The sequence below is a fragment of the Aptenodytes patagonicus genome, chromosome 2 (assembly GCF_965638725.1).
Source record: "Aptenodytes patagonicus chromosome 2, bAptPat1.pri.cur, whole genome shotgun sequence".
Lineage (NCBI taxonomy): Eukaryota > Metazoa > Chordata > Aves > Sphenisciformes > Spheniscidae > Aptenodytes > Aptenodytes patagonicus.
Window position 1 is genome coordinate 99458247 of NC_134950.1, and position 19127 is coordinate 99477373.

Here is a 19127-nt window from a genome sequence, read left to right on the forward strand (position 1 = left end):
CAAAGAAAAAGTAAAAACCTACTTTGGTGCTGTCTTATGAGGCTCATGAAGCCAATGTTCATCAGTTGACCCTTGAGGCGTTTACTCAGTTATTCAGCCCTTTGTTGGGTAACGTCCTCTTGTCTATGGAAATTTCCTTGGGTTGGATGCTTTCATAAACAATTACAGCCTGTGTTATCTGAGCATAATAAAACTAAATGGCTTCCTGTCACCATAACCTCTATTTAGTTTTATACGCCTCATAATTTTCTGAATCTCTGTATGCTCTCTCCTTTCTTGGCTTTATTTTGGAACAAATTCCCTCTTCTGATTTATTGTGCTATGATACTGCCTTCATTCAAATGCCTCCTTTAAAATTTTCTTTTGTAATCTGTCCTTATACATTTTTCTTCCTCTCTTAACCTCCCTTTATTTTTGAGGGTGGGAGGGGCTTAAGCACTATTGTTCATTTTATTTCTTTAACTACTACGTTGCCATACTTAGTTAAAGAAATAATTCTCTCTTAGAGTTACTACCTGTCTTTTATATGCTCAGCCATCAGTGCATTTTCAGGGAACCACAGATTTATTTCATGGATAGAGCGGGAGGCACAAGGGGTCCTGTTACTGAGCAGGTGTGGTGACAAATTAGTCAGGAAGCTATTGCTCAATTTAACTCCAGCAGCACTCCGCTCTGAACTGTCAGCTACTATCTGTTTCTGCCCTTTCCAGGTCCGTTCATGCTCATCTGAAAAGCAACATTTTTTTTTTTTTCTGCTTTTTCTGAGACGGGTAGGTAGTTTGGGAGTGTTATTGTGAAAAATGGATGAAACATCAGACCAACTGGATGATCAAAGGTAAAAGAGCTTCAGAGATAACATTTCCTGCATGCACGCATGCATTTTTGGAAGTAAGGCCCTGGCTGAATATCCTACTGCTTACTAGCAAATGTTTTGTCTCCGTGTCAATGTCAGAATTTTAATTGCATTTCTCCCTGACATTAGATACGTAGTCTAAGAAACTGATGTTGCACTGCAGCTGGAAGATGACATGAGACTGAAGCGACACATCCTTCGCTGTGGAATATTTGTCTCCAGCTGTTCCTTTGCGGAGTGGGTTACGGAGACTGCACCTGTGCACGCCGGGGTAGCAGCAGCCAGGGAGGATTCCCTGCCATAACATTTGTCTGCGAAACACATACTTTCTCCCTGAGGAAACGGGCTTATGTCAACAAAAATAGACACTTCAAAAAAATATATATGTAGTGCTGGGAAAAGCTAAGCATCTTTGCTCTTAAATGTGTGGGGTGATTAATTTCATGTGCTATATCCCTCACACACACATTCTTCTTCTTTGCCAAAAGCTGAATGTAATTGGAAGCCTATGAATGTCCACAGTTGCCAGACAGCTTAAAATTGAGATACTGTGAAATGCAAACAAATGGAAATGTTTCTCTGTTGTGTAAATATGCAAGAATTATTAAGCATTAAATACCAGTTGCAAGGAGAATCATTTAAGATGGTCAAAGATGAACCTGAGGTGGTTCTTGTGTACACACCTGGAGCAGGAGCCCAGAGTGGCCTGGACAAGCGGGTTCTTGTCCACACACTGATTTTGCACGCCCTTGGTTTGCAAAGTGTTGCAGCAGCTCCCTAAAATAGCTGTAGGAAGGTATAATCCTTCACACAGATGCCCTCGCATAGGAGTAAGAGTAATTTGTATTCATATAACTTATTTTCTTTTCCAGATGTAAGTAAATCATACTGATCCAAAATAACATTTCTGTTGATGTAGTCGTGTCCACCCTAGGGAAGGTAATGGTTTATCTGGGTGGGCAGAACACAAGCAGCTTGTAGATACCAAGAAGCTCCAAGATGAGAGGGGACATGGCGAGTCTTGCTGGTGTTCTTACTGTCTGGGCATCGGTGGCTTGCTTCGGTGAAGGAAAATTACCGAAGGTTGTTCTTTCACTCCCCTGCATTTTCTTTTTATATTCAGATACTGCTTAGCTACGTTGGGGCAAAGTGCAAAGGAGCTTGAGAGGCTCAGGCCATGTGGGGTCTGTTGTCATCTTCGCTGAACGTCTGCCAGGTAAGTAATTTTTCTTCTGTGCCTCTATTTACCATCCCTCCTTTTTTATTCTTAGTTATTTAGTTTACAAGGTCTTCAGAACATGCACAGTTCATAACTACGTGTCAGTAGAGTGCCCAGGACACTACAATGCTGATTTTTGTCAAGGTGAGAGGGTAACACGGCTACAGAATAAATTCAGAAAAGAGATGGCTAAACTAAACTTAGCTGCAGCCTGAAAATAAAGAAAATTGTGCTTTTTACAAGAAAATTTGCATTTTACAAGAACTGTGCCATACAGACTGAAAATATAAACCTCCTTTACAAAAAGGCAATTGTACCATTACCATTTCTGTGAACACATCTGGCCAATGTTGATGTGTATCTTTTCTTTTGTTATAGATTAAAATGTTTTTGAGTGAGCTCTTCTGACCCACCATTGCCTCTCTTTGTTTAGCGTTCAATTCTGTCAGCCCCTTCAAAATGTAGTGTTCCCCTATCCTGCCATTAAGTTGAATAATACATGCATATGATTTAATCCAAGCTGTCTCCAGCAGTTAGTCGCCTTCTGGAGAGTATCCAGATGTTGCTTGAAAAGAGGTGACTGGAAAAGAAATAAACAATTTCACTTGACGAATTGGCCAGCGTATCTTTTGTCTCAGCCATCTTCCACTTCGAAAATCTTGTTCAAATAAAATAATTGTGCTTGAGACATAAGTAGGGTTGTTTTTTTTTCATCCATGAAGCTCAAAGCTTTGCATAAAGATGGTAAAACATAATTATCCCAGGCAAACAGAAGTGGAAACTGAGGCGCAGCCCTTGGGTTAAACTCAGTAGAAAGGCAAAGAGAGAAAACCAGGTAGTCTGGAGTATTTGGCCTCCTTCAAATATTAGCAAGATTCCTTTCTGCATTAGCCATCCTTTCTGCAAAACAGAAAATGTTTCTGCTCAGAGTGAAAAACATGCCTAAAATGTAATGCTTTCTGTACGACTCTGGGTTACCAGGTGGGCAATGACACTTTCCCACTGTAAGAGCAGTAAATGTGAGAAAAATAAATGGCTAGTTCATTTTTGCAAGGAAGGTGCTGCAGCATCACTGCGAACTCAAGGAGCTTGGTATTCCTGAAGTGTTTTTGCATGATTATTTTTTAGGTTCACTCTTCAGTTACATAACAACATATGCTTTCCCTATTTACAACGTTAAAATAGACTGAGATAAAAAAAAATACTCCCACCACAAATGATATGGCACTGACGTCTACTACTGATACACCGATGTATTCTTCCACCAAAGCCAGCTAGATGCTGCCTCAATCTGCCATGAAACGTCTGTAATCTCAGAGCCATAAAGTACAGCAATGTGCAAGGAAATGAACCCAAAGAAAAAGCGTCTGCTTGGCAGTCAGAACTTGGAGATTGTCCCTTAAAGTGTCGGTAGCTCCCTGGATCTTCCTAGTGTTCCCAGCGGATATTTTGGGTTGGAATAAAGAAATGCCTCAACTAAGCCTGAAGGCACCTGTTGGAAGGTGTCCCAAAACGTGGGGATTGTCAATAGCGGGGATCAGTCTACGCTGGTGGCAGATGTTTTACGCTCGATAGTGACCGGAAGGAAAATTTCCCACCCAGGAACTGTCAAGCACAAGATGTCTGCAGTGTATTAAGAGCTTTAGAAATAAAATACTAGGTTGTGATAGAGATTTGCTTTACGTGAAGTTTCTCCCTCGTCAAAATAATTTTGAGGAAGAATTGTTTTCCTTTTTTAACACCTGTTTTTGACATTTCTGAAATGGAAAAGCTTTTTGTTGTTGTCAGAATGACTCTGTTATGAAACGTAGATGTAGGTAGGGTAAGAAAGAAGTTATAACGAAGAAGTTTGAGGGATTCCTGCAAAGAGTTCTTGCACATGAAGTAAAAATGTATGTTCTAGAACCTCTCAACCTTCCCATGTCATAAACAAATGTGGAAATGGAAAGGGCAAATTCTCAGCTGTGTGCCAGGATTAAAACAAGCAGCAAAGCCCATCTCCTCTCAGCTCCACCCTGTGCCCTCCCCTTCCCCAGCACCTCCACTACCGTGAAGATTTTAAACTTCAACCAGTCGCCCATACCAAATCCTGGACCTGAAACCAGCGTGATGCTGAGGACACAAGGAATCTTTCTTTTTGGTGGACAATGGTTTTGACAGAGAGTGGTGCCTGTTTGCGTCTGTGCAGAGGTTTGGACAGCCACGTAAGGGCCCTGGTGGAGATGAATTGGTAGGCAGAGAGCAGGTGATAAGGTTAAAAGTGCACGATGGCTGCAGTTTATCACTCAGATATCAGCAATGCGGACATGCCTGTGTGTGTTTGGATTCCAGGCGCATGTATCTGCATACGCGTGTCTAAATCAAGTGGCTGCTCAAAACCTTTAGCAAGTGTCCTCAGCCAGAAACCCCAAAGCCTTCCGTGTTTACCTTCAACACACATCGGGAACTGCTGCAGTGGGTTGCAAAGCGTTGTACTTAAGAAATGAAGTCTGGAGAGAAATGAGTCTTCTGTGCGATTATTTCATACTTTTTGGCTTCTCTGATTCAGTCTAGCGCTGAACCTCTCCCTTCTCTCCTCCTTCCCATTAGCCCCACGAGGCCTTCCTGACCTTACAATCCACCCACAGTTTCCATGTTACTGTCAGCCTCCTTACACTTGACTGATGAGAAATATGTGATTATTCAACACATCATAAAAGCAGCCAGAGCAAATGAAGGAGAAATCTGGAAAGTATTTATAGAAAATCTGTAAACAATCATTGCAATTCAGCTATCCAAAGCTGTGCACACATTAGCTTATTAGCTGTAGAGCTGTCAGATGTTCTTTGGTTCTTTTACCTTTTTTAAAAATTAAGAACTGCTTTGTTATACTCCCAGCCATTTTGTATGTCACAAACTTCTGTTTACAGAAACAATTTATTTTTTGAGCTACAATAACTGAGAAGAGATATTTTTTTTTCCTTATGACTACACATCATTTCATTGACTTCAGAGGTTTGACAAGCACCGATTCACTGACGTTCCTTGTGTGCTAAAAGGCTTCTTGAGGTGACTTCAAGCACATGCATCTGTTTGCTGCGTACAGCTCAACATCAGATTCAGGTAAGTAGGAAGGAGGAGGTGAGAAAGAAGAAGCCATGAAACTCTTCTGGAAAGCGACACAATGCAACGGTGGGACACGTGTTGCAAAGTCTCTCTTCTCTGCAAGAGGCAGGGGTGTTTCTTACTCACCATAGCGTGATTTAGCCAGAGCGGGATGACTCCATCAAGGCTTTGGGGGTAAACCAGCTCTCGATTGTAGGTATACAGTGTCCAAAAGGATATAGCCACAAACTGGAACCAAAATACAAAATGAAAGAAATTTCAAAATGAAAGACAAACATAATTGATAGGATTTGGCTAGTGCTTTCATTTCTGAGAAGGCAAAACATCTCCTACGTGAAAAACGGTGATATTGCCAGATAAGCTCATCTATCTCACATGTTACAACATAAAGAAAGGAATTTACTCTGAGATGCAGTGTTCTGTGTTGATACTGCGAGGAAAATCTCCCCTATAAACTGCCAACACTGATATTTTCTGTGGAGTACTAGATTAGCTTTAAAATTCCTTTTTTTTTTTTTCCTTTGCAGATGGGATCCTTTGATGGTCCAGAAGTTCTCCTCGAGGGATTGGCTGTCAAGCCACAGCATTTGTTCTGCTCAGTAACAAAGTAAAAACAGATCTTGGTAAGACAGTTCACATAAAACTTACCCTTATCTTCACAATTCATAGGCCTAATTCCTAAACTGTAGGTGCAAGCTGCACTGTGGGCACCCATTTTTTTTCCCAACAGATTTACAGTGGGAGAACTTAACTGGACGAAACGAACCCTGGTATCAGTTACTGATACCTGGAAGCTGATTTGCACTCTTTTGGCCTGCCTTTGTATTTGAGCACACTTTGTGCTTGGGGTTGGAAATCAGGGGTGTGAGATGCTGGACGAATGAGACTGCCTTGTGCCTCTGTCCTGCAGGCACAGTGAGGATGCCTCGGGGGGGATATGACAGCAGCACCGTGAATACTGCTGTGCAGGGAAGATAAATTAGCCAGTCTCTCTGCCTCCATCCCTGGCAGGACTTTTTTAGTGAGCCAGCTGGCTGAGCTGCTTGTGGACCAGATTTAAGCAGCACTTCTCAACCCTTTGAGATTCAGAGGTGGTTGCAGGCTTCACTCAGACAGAGCGGTACCTACATGTATAAGTAGCCCATCGGTTCCCGTTCAACCCACAGCACCAGATAAACAGCATTTCAATAAACAGCGTTGTCTGTGAGGGAGTAGGTGATCTGTAGTGAATCTGACATAGGCTGTGACTATAATTATTGTCCTGTGAATCTGTTTCTCTCCAGTGCTTATCTAAAGCCACACTGGAGTCAGAGAAGGAGATGTGAGATTTTGCTGCCTCTTAGCTACCCTCTCATGTCCTTCTGGCCTGTGCTGCCCTTTAGAGAAATGCCCTAAGTCGATAAATCCACAGCTATTTGGACTGTGAGATTAACGGAGAGGTTACACCTCATTCACCCTTTGGGGTCAATCTGTGTTTGCTCGGGGACAGCAACCCTAAAGTTTGTGCAAGAGGCTTTGCTTTCAACCGTGACAGGCTCAGCACTGTTTCTTCTTCTAAACAGTCCAAATCCATTTTCAAATGGTAAAAGAAAGCCTACAGTTCTTATCTATTTTATACATGTGCATGCTATGCTATACACCCCTAATCATTTATGCAAACATTATTTTTACATACAGAGGTTACTTACTGTGGACACTGGGAAAGCCAGGACACTGAAAAGAAGGTCTCTGCTGGAAATTACGCACTTAGCGCATCGCAGTTTCTTAATTAGTCTCAACACATCAGCCAGGAAGGACACCCCATAGAAGACAGCCTGCAAAACCTAAAGTAATTACACGTAATGAGGGAAACTCATCCAGCTTTCATTAGCACGTTCCTCAATGAACTCTGTTCTTGCTCTTCAGGGAGCTGTTTTGTTCGTGAGCTGCAAGCCCGCGTGAGGGAAATAGCTGTTGGCTAAATCTTTTTTTACTAACTGTAACTGATTAAATAAAGTTGTTCAGGAGATAACTTTAACAGTATCTCATATAATAGACTAAACAGAGATGTGTGATGTGATTCAGATGGAAGAGGTGGAAGGACATGTTGAAAGCCAGCTCCTTCACACTTCCTCTGTTAATTGTTATGTTCAATGTATCTGAGCAGGAGCAGGAGAACAAAATATGCCAGTTTTCCTGGCATAAAAACTTTTCGTTTCCTGTAAAGCAATTGCTAGATAGTTTCTCCCACCATTTACCCAACACAGGGCCTTTTTTCTGGGGACTCACGGTGCAGCTGATCTCAGTGCCAAGCAGCTCAAAATGCTCTAACATGAGAATTAGGTGCAGAAGTTATCAAAACCAGAACCTCTTTTGCTGAATTCAGAGGGATTCAGGAAAGGATTTCAAGTGCTTAGAAGCAGAGATCCAGACTTCACTAGCTAAAACTGAATAAGTTAAACTATTTATAACTAATGAATTTTGGAGTTGGGGGGGCGGGTTGTGCTTTGCTTTGTTGTTTTTTTTTTCTTTCTTTAAATCATTTACAAGTAATGAGGGTGGGGTTTTTTGGGGAGGGTGCTAGGAGGATTTGGTAAAGGATTAGGTAAGTGCACAGTGACAAAACAGAATTCTGCAAATTGTGTATGAAATTGTCACAATACTGTGGTTTAAGCCAATATTGCTTTTCTGATTACTTCGTTTTCTCTCCTAACGCTACACGGCGGATCAAGCTGAACCAGATTTGTCAGACACACAAAGGCAAAGCCTTGCAGAAAAATACTTCTCCTGCTACCTTGCATTCAGCACTGAGTCTAGTTCAGTTCTGTTAACTTATGGGGCGGCCTCTTCTTTTTAAGGCTAGGTTGTCCCAGAGTGATGCAATATGGGAAAAGCAGCCTACTGCAAACGCTGGACCAGCTAGCGATGCTTAAATGGAAAGAGGCTGTGTTAGAGCTTTCAGGATGAGATCTCTTTTGCCATGATCTTACTCTGAATCATGTATTTATTTAGAGCAAAGTGTCTGAAGTTGTGGCTGGTTACTTCATTGGTTTCTGAAGGAGCCGAGAAGGGTGGCGCTTGGGAGGGGACAGAATTAGTGCAATGCTTTTCCATCAGAAATTCCTTTATTATCAAAATATCTGAGGGAAGGAGGGGACTATGATTTCACCATGCCCGTTGTCAAACAAGGGTTTCTGCAAGCTTTAGTCTGCAGAGACTGAGTCTTCCTGGGGAGCAAAATGACCGTAGTTTGCACGACCCAAAGTATCCTTGCAGTTATCCGCAACCATCCCCATCCATTTTGTGGCTTCCCAGCAAAGGGAAAAGATACATCTTTCCTCTTCTACCCTTTCTGCAGGCCAGATGGTCACCATAGTAGACTGCAGCCAGGTGCCACTGGTGGAGTGTCTCCTCTCCCTGCGCAGACCCACAGAGGTGGAGGTAGGGAGGTGCTAACGCAGGCAGGGTGACTGGCCCCGGGGTCACCCAGGATGAGGTATCGGAGGTCATGCACCGCCCGGTTCAGCTGCAAAGCCCCGTGTTTCCTCTCAAGAGCATGGGGTGAACAGACACATTTTTACATTAAAAAAACCCAAGCAACTTCATCAGAACCCACATATGGTTTTGTTCAATTCTGAGGCACCCCAACCAGCTCTTTTAAATGTGGTTTTCTCTCTCCCCATTATCACAATTAGCCTCTCTAACTGCAGGCACAATTTCATTCAGGAGGGATTCAGCCCTCCAAGTCACGGGTCTAGTTCAGAAAAGTCTGTACTGGGACACAGTGTACTTAGACCCAAGCACATGTTCAACCCAAACGTCTGCCCCAGTCCTTGGCCTCACCAGGACACCAAAACCAAGTCCTTGAAGAGCTAAGAAAAGCCTGGTAATAAACAGAAGCTCTTGTTACACCCTGTAGAGTCAGCAGTAACTTTCTATAAAAAGCATGAAAAATGAACATGAGGGTGGTGACAGTCTGGTGACACATGGTGACTAATTGCCAATAAAGCAATTAGGGAGAGGCCTGGTTCCCAGAGGATGGGGCTATTATTATCTTGTTCATGGTCAGCCTTACATTAATCATGGGACAGAGACAGACTGCTTCTTCGCCCCCTTCAAAATTAACTAAAACAAACAATTCTGAAAAGAAACAGTCCCAAAACGGCCACATTCTCAGCCTGGTAAATATTCTGTCATATGCAGGGGAGGACAATGTTATCTTCCGTATGGAAAATGCTTATCTGTGTAACCTGACCCATTTCTCTGGCTGAACATGGGGAGGAACAACTCCTGAAGAAGTTTGAACTCAGCCTCAGGAGCTTGTTTTCGCGCCGCTCGTAGCTCTACCCTTGTCCATCACTGTGGGTTCAAAGGGGTTTCAGTCAGTTTCAGTCAGGAAATACGGATCACCCTGTATTTCCAGGAGCAATGGAAGAATATACAAGTAATTTTCAATCCAGAAAACTGAACCTAGCTAGAAGCATCCCTAGTAACGCTCAGTCTGGCCGGGTGCACTGCTGGTAGACTCGAGTCAGAGCTCCAGACCCATGCTCTTCCAGGCTTATTCCTGTAAGAAAGGTGCATCCAAATCTCGCAGCCCTTCACTAATGGGAAAATGTTGACATTAAAGAAAAAAAAAAAGGACATGAAAACACCAAATTATTCCAGATGTCCCGTGAATTTCCCAAACAGCAGTGCTGGCGCTCACAAATCCATTGCAGTCGCTCATGGAATATAAATCCGCTGGCTGTAAATAAAGAGGATCCCCTAAAGTATTCCCACACGAACAGAAGGAAGACTGGAAGCATTCAGAAAGCTAACGATTAACCCAAAGAGGAGAATATGGATATGATTATCCCTGTTGGAGAGATGCTGCTTTCCTCTCTAGGCCCTGCAGAGCTCCATGGCACTAGCTCCTATAGGAATGCTTAATTTGGCCAGATCGATTTTCCAAACTGAGAGTCATAGTGACAAAGACAAACCTTAATTTTTATCTGCTGCAGTGATCAAAGGGGTGTTTCTGTTCAACCAACCTGACATGATTTACTTTTGCGTATAAGATCTAGCCATATGTATATAGTGAAATCTCCAACTAGTACAAATAAATCGAGCTCTAAGCTCTGCCCTTAAGGGGGGATAAATCCAATATTCTGAGTAGGCTGTTAGACATAACAGTCAACATTTAGTGTAGGCACACATCCATTCACATGATAATGACCTGGAAAATATGTATACTAAATACTGGGTCTATTTTGAAATAAATAAAAAACAGCTTTCAGGAGAATTGAAAAGTATTTCAATTATGAGAGACAAAAGCATAAGGAATAAAATGGGGCAGGAATGCAATTAGTTTTTAAAGGTGCAGTGTGCTCATTATGCAATGATTTACTAATAGATTTACAGTAGTGAGCAGATTTTTATGAGCTCGGATATTTCAGGCAATGAATGATCCGGCTTGTACTGTTTTGTGTCACAGACAAATGAATACAAAACTGGTTTTATCTGTCATTTCTGCTTGTTCAATAATTGGTCAATGAACTCCTTTGATACAAAACCCAGTTATCTTCCCCCCCCCCCTACAAAAATATTTCCTTTCTGAATCTTGATTGCTATGATCATTAACTAGATAAATGAATCTGAAGTAACGTCAGAGCTGTAGCTCTCTTGGGAGAGCTGCATGACTAGCAAGGAATTGAATGAGGTGCTAAAAGAGGGTCATATGTAGAAGAAATTCCTCCAGCATCCCTCCAGCAGAGCTAGGAGTCAAGCTGCATTTCCATCCCCAGAAAAAGTCACATTTCCCAGTATTTCCATTTTGGATCAGAGCGAGCCGGCCACAGCAGCTTTCCACAGAACGAAATTTTTAAATGCAATTCTAAAAAGCTAAGAGGAATTTTGGGGAGAAAAATTCCAAGTGATTCAGCCAGCCGGTGCCAGAAGCTAGACAATCGCAGTCTGGCAGGAGACAGGCAGAAGAGCCGGACGAGCGTTCTGCATGCTTGGCTCTGAGGAAGTCTCCAAGGCATGGCCCAGCCCTGCCCAGCGTGGCAGCTCCACTGAACCAGCACAGCCCAGCGGGAAGCTTTTGCCAGCTCTTCTTCCCCGGGAGCATTCCCGGCATCCTGAAGCATTTCCTGGGACTACTTCCAATGGCACAGAAATTTAATGCATCAGGTGTGCACCTGATGGACATCTGTGGTTGACAGCCACTTCTTGTTCCTTGATGTCTCTCAGCAGCAACAGGGAGTGGTTTAATGCCAAACCATGGGATGACTCTTCTAGGTCCTGTGGAACCCCGCAGGGAGCTCCACGGCCCCCTGGGCCATATTGTCTTCTCACCCTCTTCCTCTCTTATACAGCAGCTCAGGAAACTTTTGCCACCTGGAGATACCAACACACACTGTCCAGATCAATGGGAGAAGGGGGGATGAGGGCATTTCTCTCCCTGGATTCCTTTCCCTTTTTGGCAATCCTTTCTTGAAAAAAACCACATCTCTCTAGAAGAAGGACTACAGGCCATGAAGGAGTAATTTTGCACACCCTGCCCCATTGCTACATTTTCTGCGTGAGACATAGGCAATATCTTCAGCCCAAACCATCTCCCCATGGGCTGACAGCTCCGTTTTAGCGTCGGGATCAGATCAATAAGTGGTTAAAAGATGGGAGACAAAGGACTGGAGAAGTGGAGCTAGGGCCTCCGCTCACAGAGATGTAATGAGACCTCAGCTGTTCAGCAGATCCATAAATGAGCTGGGGAAGGGAGCAAACACTGAGGTGGTAAAGCTTTGTAAATCTCCTTTTTTTTTTTTTTTTTTTCTTTTTTCTGTCAAAGTGAAGCCTAACTGCAAAACTGCAAAGAATCTCAGGATACTGAGTGCCCAAGAGATCAAATAGCAGGCAAAAATCAGTGTTGGTAAATGCAATGTAATGCATTTCAAAAAAAAGCAACTTCAATTATATATTTTTCAACAACAGTGGGTTCTAAATTAACTATCATTACCCAGGAAAAAAATGTTGGACTCACTGTGGATAGCTCTCTCAAACTGCCAGCTCTTTGCTCGCCAGTAATCAAAAAAGATAAATAGAGAGTTAAGAATTGTTAAGAAGAAATAAAGAACAGACAAGGAAACACCTTTAGGCCACTGTATAAATCCATGCTGTGCTCATAGCTCGGCCGCTGCAGCCTGCCCTACTTACCCCTTCCTGAATCTAGAAAAACTACTGCAAAGGGCGACAAGGATGCTTTAATGAAGGCAGCAGCCCTTTGTGAAGAGAGATGAAAAAGGCTCGGACTTCCAGCTTGCAGAACAGAATAACCGAAGGGAAAATCTGGTAGAGGTCTCTAATAGTGGCAAAGAAAAAGTGAACAGGGACGGACGATTAAATTATAACACAGAAGTAAAGAGGCATCCAATTCAGTTGTCAGGAAGCAGGTTTACACCAATAAAATGAACTGCTCTTTCACACAAGGCTCACTTGCCTTGTGGCACTCATTGCCACAGGATAGGGGAGGTACCAGAAGTATAAACGGTTTTCCTTTAGATAGATGAAGGCAAGGCTTTGAATGGGTATTAGCTACCTTGGCCTGGATTTATTTTCTGGCTGGATAAGTCAGTATGCCAGTGTGAGGGCAGAGCCATGGAAAGTTCATTTTACGCTTACACATGTTCTTGTCTTGTGCAGCCTTTCCCTGATCATCCACTGCTGGTGACTAAGGGAAGCTGGATGATAGTTTCAGTGAGTATTTCTGCATCCCAAAATACTGGGAGATGGGTTACTTGCTTTCTCCTCTTGATCTCATGCTTTAGAGCTGTGTCATATACTGGGTGATAGATCTCATTATAATGGTGCCAGGGATGGGGGTGGAGATGCTGTTTTGCCTGAAAGTGTGGCCTGATACTTTAATGGGGCCAGCTTTACCCCAAAAACAAAGGAGAGGAGCTGGGTACACATTCCCTTGCCTGGGACTTGGCTGGTGGTGGTTTAGTCTACTGATATATGTCCCAGCAGGACGAACTGAATATCCTTAAGGTTGTTGAATCCTGACCATTTGATCACTGGCATTTCAGAAAAGTTAATTTTTAAAACATCACAAAAAGCCTAGATGTACTGATACAAAGACAACATAGCAACAAACCATACATATGCCATCCTGACTGCAGCAATATATGTGCCCTCATTCTTCCACAGCCAGCTTGGCCACAGAAAAGGGCGCTGTGGCTCCCTGAAGCCCGGGCTGTTGTAGCCACCTCACGTGCCATTCACCACCTCTTGGTTGCAAATATTTCACAGAGTCACAGAATGATTGAGGTTGGAAGGGACCCAAATTTCCCAACCCCCTGGGGGTCTGTCGTGGTTTAACCTCAGCCGGCAACGAAGCACCACAGAGCTGCTCGCTTGCTCCCCCCTGGTGGGATGGGGGAGAGAATCAAAAGAGTAAAAGTGAGAAAACTCATGGGTTGAGATAAGAACAGTTTAATAGGTAAAGCAAAAGCCGCGCACGCAAGCAAAGCAAAACAAGGAATTCATTCACTACTTCCCATCGGCAGGCAGGTGTTCAGCCATCTCCAGGAAAGCAGGGCTCCATCAGGCATAACGGTTACTTGGGAAGACAAACGCCATCACTCCGAACGTCCCCCCCTCTTCCTTCTTCTTCCCCCAGCTTTATATGCTGAGCATGACGTCATACGGCATGGGATATCCCTTTGGTCAGTTGGGGTCAGCTGTCCCAGCCGTGTCCCCTCCCAACTTCTTGTGCACCCCCAGCCTACTCGCTGGTGGGGTGGGGTGAGAAGCAGAAAAGGCCTTGACGCTGCGTAAGCACTGCTCAGCAGTAACTAAAACATCCCTCTATTATCAACACTGTTTTCAGACAAATCTGAAACATAGCCCCATACCAGCTACTGTGAAGAAAATTAACTCTATCCCAGCCAAAACCAGCACAGGGTCTCCAAAGGCTCTACTTGGAGCTGGGGAGCCTTTAGGCTTCCATTGAACTCCACCATGGGGTGTCTCCTTCCGAAGAGTAGAAGTAGAGACAAACATACCCCGGGCCAGACCTCCCACTGATATTTAACTCTGACAGTCACACAGAAAGGACGAAAGGCTACAGAGGTCCCTGCAGTCATCCTTCAGATTAGCAAGTGTCCCTGAAATTTGTCCCTTGTAGGAACCCTCTCCACACGCCTGGTCTTTCCACCCCACTGCCATGAGTCACTGATGAACCACTTGGACAGTGTACAAACCTTCTCCCCCAGGGTATCTCATGTGCTTTCATTTTGATTTCTATCTTGTGAAATGTTAGCATGTTAGGAGAACCAGAACACATTACGGTCTATGTTTTTCTGTGTACTTTTAGGAAATGCAGCAAGGAGTTGATAGCACTGTTAAAACACATGTAGTAATGTCACAAGCACCTCTCTCCGCAGGCTGGAATTTCCCTCGTGCTCTCAACTGATCGTCAAACTAAGCATGTACTCTGAATGGCTAAATTAGCACCGTGCTATGCTTTGTTTTACCTTTTCTGTAATGTACAGGACATGAAAGCCTATTAAAAGATTGAAGTAAAACTCCAAGCAGCATTATACTGTGTATTGAATCAAGGGCTGGATAACACGTATCAACCTTGCACGCTTCCTGGTGGGACATACCCTACCTTTCCCTCCATCTCCTCACTGATACCTTGTCTCTTTTACAAGGAGGCAGCTAGCTTCAGAGTACTTTCTGAAAGCCAAGCAGCTCGCCAGCCACTATTCTTTCTGCATAAAACCTGTGAATACATTTCACAGCACAAGCATGGATCTCTGCTTAGTTTTCTTTGGGGTATAAACTGTTAAAGGAAGCAGTTTAACAGCAGCAAATATACCAGCTGCATATGTCTTGAGGCACAGATGGCAGACAAACAAATAGACATATTGGTATCACTGTACAACACGATTTGCTTACCAGATTGAGGACTGTCAAATATTTCCACTGCCCACCGTAAAGGAACACTTCAGATGGCCGCTCTTCTGTTCTTACGTGCGTGATTGAATAGGTGACAAAAAAATACCAGACAAAAGCAAGGCAATGGTACATTGCGAGAGTAGAGATTTCCATGCTTTAGATAAGAGCAAGTGATAATCGGTCCGAAAGCAGCTTTTCTCTTAAGTTCCTCGGTCGCTGTGCATGGGAAATGGCAGGGCAGGAGGGTTTACTTCAGAGCAGACTCAGGACACTTGCCACTTTGCTCTCGTTGAAAGGAATATTCACAAGGCTGTGAACTTTGCTGCTATTTGTTTCCTTTTTCACTGTACAGATAGGCTGGGGGGCGTGAGAAGAATAGGCTAATTCCCCAGATTTAAATGCCTTGCTCAAGATTAGTGAAGATTAGTTGTGGAGTTACATAAGTTTTTGTGGTTTTTTTTAAAAGTGGGGGGAGCTTTGCTGCTGATTTTGCGTAACGGGCTCTCATGCTTTAGGTAGCAAGTGAAAACAAGCAGCATTTTCCTCGCTCATGGCTATGGGTGCAGCCATGTCTCCAGCTCAGCTTGGAAAGACTCTGCGACTGTTTTTTCCTTGTGCCAAAGGAAGAAGTGGGAAACATAATGGTCTGTGAAAGAAAAAACGAGTTGATTTGTTGATCGGCTATGGAGGTGGCAAGGAAGCTGAGAGGATTCGTAGGCAAAGGTCCTCGGGGTTGAAAATCACTGCGAGCGTTGACTTTTTTTTGTGGGAAAAGGCTCTGCTGCCTTTACGCCGCTCCACGCAGCTGGGATCCATCACAACCATGCACTGCAGGTCGGTCAGACCCCGAGTCGCTTTGAAGCTCTGGCAGGGGTGGAGACACAGGGCAAAGGCCTTGGGTGACAAACCCTAAGCACTGAGCAGGGCGTCTCGCCTACCTGCTTCTCTACTTGCTGCCATTCACCTTCAGACAGCCCCTCTTCCCTGGCACAACATTATCGCGCCGTCAGGGCTGGGGTACAGAAGAGAAGAACTGATACTCATGCAATGATCCTAAAATGAAGCAATCAAGAAAGTTCCCATGGAAATGCTCATTTTTCCCTCCCTTCCTGCCTCGCCAAGCAGCCCCAATTAGCACTGGAAAATACACATGGCATTTCCTATTTGGGCCAGAGTCTCCGTAATTGCAGTGCTGTCAGCAGTAATTGCCACCTGAGTGTTTCACGGGGGCCTTGGTGGGGAGCGGGTACCGTGCCCAGCCCGCACCCGGACTTTCCCCATGCAGGATGGGGAGAGGGGGTGCTCTTCTCACCCCTGTGGAGGCTGTCCCCATGGGCAGGGCTGGGCTTCGGCCAAGCAGACTACATTAAGGGATCTCTTTGGTTTTTTTGCCCTTCCAACTGGCCTACAGGCAGCATTGAGCAATCTGCTGTGTTTTGGTTTGTTTTGGTTTTTCTCCTGCATTTTTTTTCCCCCCTGATACCAGACGTAAGGCTTCATGTGGGATGATTTCCTATGAACTCAGACAGCAATGTGCTTGCATGTTGGGAAACAGCCCTTGCACTAAGGCACTGCAATATCCTCCTGTGTTTCATTGACTTCTCCCCTAATTCAGATTACCCGCATCCAGATTCCCCAGGCATTCCAGCCATCACAATTCCAATGAAATATTTCTGCCTCACTTAGGAAAAATAAAGATGTAGATCCTTTTGTGGTTGTTAGAGGTTGGAGGAGAAAACCCCTTGCAGAAGAAAAAAAAAAAAAAAGAAAAAAGATGGGAGTATGTTTTTTGGACTCTGACAATGTCACCAGTCTTTTCCTAGGAAATCTAGCAGAAAAGGGTTTTCAATTGCTTTTACAGACTTTCTGGGGAGGGGCGGTGCTGTCATGAGTTGCTTCCTCTGCTCCTCCTTGTTAAGACTCATCCTTGTGACAAAAGGCAGGAACAGAATAGGACTACGGCATGGAAGGGCCCTTTTTATTAGTGATTTGCATATCAAAGGCACCAGGCAGTCAGCACTTAACAACTTATCTTCACACCAGTCTTTCTGAGGTTTTGCTATAGTGCAACTTTAAAAATGGGAAGGCATGTGCTTCTGCTCAGCAGGTGCCCGAATGCATGCAAATGAATGTAAATATATGCAAAATGGCAAGGTATGTTTTTTCTTTTCTGGAGGATCTTGGCCAGTATGGCTGGGAAGGTGTCAAGTACAGTGACAGTTTTCTGATGTGGACACCTGTCCCACAGACTGAGACCATCTGCTTTGTTTTCCCATATACAAGAAGCAAGATCCATATCCTTCAGCCTAGATAAGGCATGAAGTTCGGATGTAGAAACACGGCAAAGAAAGGATGAGCGCCAGATAGGATCTGAAGTCTAACACCCCACACTTCATGGAGTCTTTCTTATTTCACTGCCAGTGTGTTGCAGCAAGCAAATACACTGGAAAAGTGGCATCTTATGCCTTCTCTCCATGGGTATGAACATCTACTGAAGGTTCAATAGAACAGGAAATTCAGCCCAAAACTTTTTGCAGGAGTGGAGGGGAGGAAGAAAGGAGGAGCACACAGGGGCACGGGCAGATGTGCTGCTGCAGATCTTGCGGGATGGTTTAGGGAAATACCATTTTCCATCTGCTTGCCACCACACCCCAGCTCAAATCTGCCGCTCCCCACAGCTGAGCCACATTCATGCACTCTGCCAATGCTCCTAGTCTGCTTCAGGGGCTCATCTGATTTCAGCAGCAACAGCTGACTTTGTGCTGAAGCAATCTGGGAGCTCCCACTTAGTCCATTAGCTGAAGAATAGTAACAAGTAACTGGAGCTGTAAATCACCTTGTATACACACAAAACGTCCCCTGCTCATGCCCCCTTCTAGGGGAGTGAGTCAGGCCAGCTTGCCTGACTTTGCACTGAAATGGGCTTGACTCACTCATATTATTAGTATGGTTCAGGTACAGAGATGACAGCAAACAGTGTAAACGGGTAATATCTTAGACCAACATGTCTGTAATGTCACTGTGTGGCTCCACTGATGGGCATGGTATTTCCAGGCTATTGAGCAGTCCCCCGTAAGTCCATCATTACCATACAGTGCTTGGCTACCACCTCAGCCTGTCTCTAATGAAGCATCTGGTAGAAACAAATATTCCTGCTTCCTCATGGGCTGACAATTTGTTTAGAGACCAGTTAGGCACCTTCCAAATATTCGTCAATATTTTTGCACTGGCAAGGTTTGCTCTCTGTCAGGGCAGCATCCAGTGATGGCAGAACAAGCGAGAGCAAGGCAGGAAATTACTGGCAGGTGACAGCAGTTAAGGCCAGGTGGGAGGAAAGGATTCAAAGCCAAACAAAGCCCTAGGAAATGTTCAGGGGCCTAAAAAACAAAACTGGGTCTTTGCATCTAGCTCTCTTTTCTAGGCACAATCTAAGAACAAGTGACTGATACGTAGCTGGGACTTGCTGCAGTCAGAGGGATCTTATAGGGTGAAGAAAACACGAGGAGCTGGGTAAGTACGTTTTTCTTTTAGTTTTCTGACACTTGTTTCTGTCCTCAATGCGGTTCTGTTATCTCATGTGTGGATTTCATAATTTATTTATTTTTAATTTACTGCTATGGTAAGCTGGCTTGTGTTAAGGGCGGCATTCCTTGAAAGCAGGACCGAGGGCCGTTCTTGTACAACATCCTCCATGCATTATGTGAGTGTGTCCAGACTTAATAGACCCCATCTCTGCTATGTTCTGGTTTAGTTGCAGGCAGTGCAGGGCTTTGTGTGGAAGAAGCATTTTCTGATAAGCATTAGCCAAGAAAGCTTTTTAAGCACGTAGCATAAGGCTGATGGAGCTCTATGTCCCCAGGGATATCTGCAATAACGATTTGTTCTGTGACGGTCCTGACATATGAAATGAAACATGATTGACAAAATTGCAAGCCTGGTATAGTCTGCTCCAGGCATCCTCAAATCCTGAGGGAAACTCCCCAAAATCATGTGGTTAGTGTAATTCACAAGATTTAATTCTCTCTG

The 19127-nt window shown here is 44.1% G+C and overlaps 1 protein-coding gene and 1 long non-coding RNA gene across 4 annotated transcripts in view; one reads left to right on the plus strand and one right to left on the minus strand.

The window, feature by feature from the left end:
- ADTRP (androgen dependent TFPI regulating protein) overlaps positions 1-15344 on the minus strand; it is a 33733-nt gene extending 18389 nt beyond the window's left edge. Inside the window, exons 1-3 of one of the 2 annotated variants that reach the window (XM_076330537.1) lie at positions 15102-15344; positions 6866-7000; positions 5304-5405 (exon numbers count right to left, since the gene is read on the minus strand). In XM_076330537.1, the coding sequence (XP_076186652.1) occupies positions 5304-5405; positions 6866-7000; positions 15102-15254 (390 nt within the window). In that variant the 5' untranslated portion in view covers positions 15255-15344. The remainder of the gene's footprint in view (positions 1-5303; positions 5406-6865; positions 7001-15101) is intronic. The other variant, XM_076330538.1, reaches the window with a different exon arrangement.
- On the plus strand, positions 1809-18604 carry LOC143156692 (uncharacterized). Of its 2 annotated transcripts, none has more exons than XR_012994668.1 (3): positions 1809-2069; positions 5705-5800; positions 18523-18604. It is a non-coding gene; the product is annotated as an uncharacterized LOC143156692 (long non-coding RNA). The 2 variants fall into 2 exon arrangements; XR_012994667.1 differs by lacking the exon at positions 18523-18604 and adding an exon at positions 6855-6906.
- Positions 18605-19127: the final 523 nt, after the last annotated feature.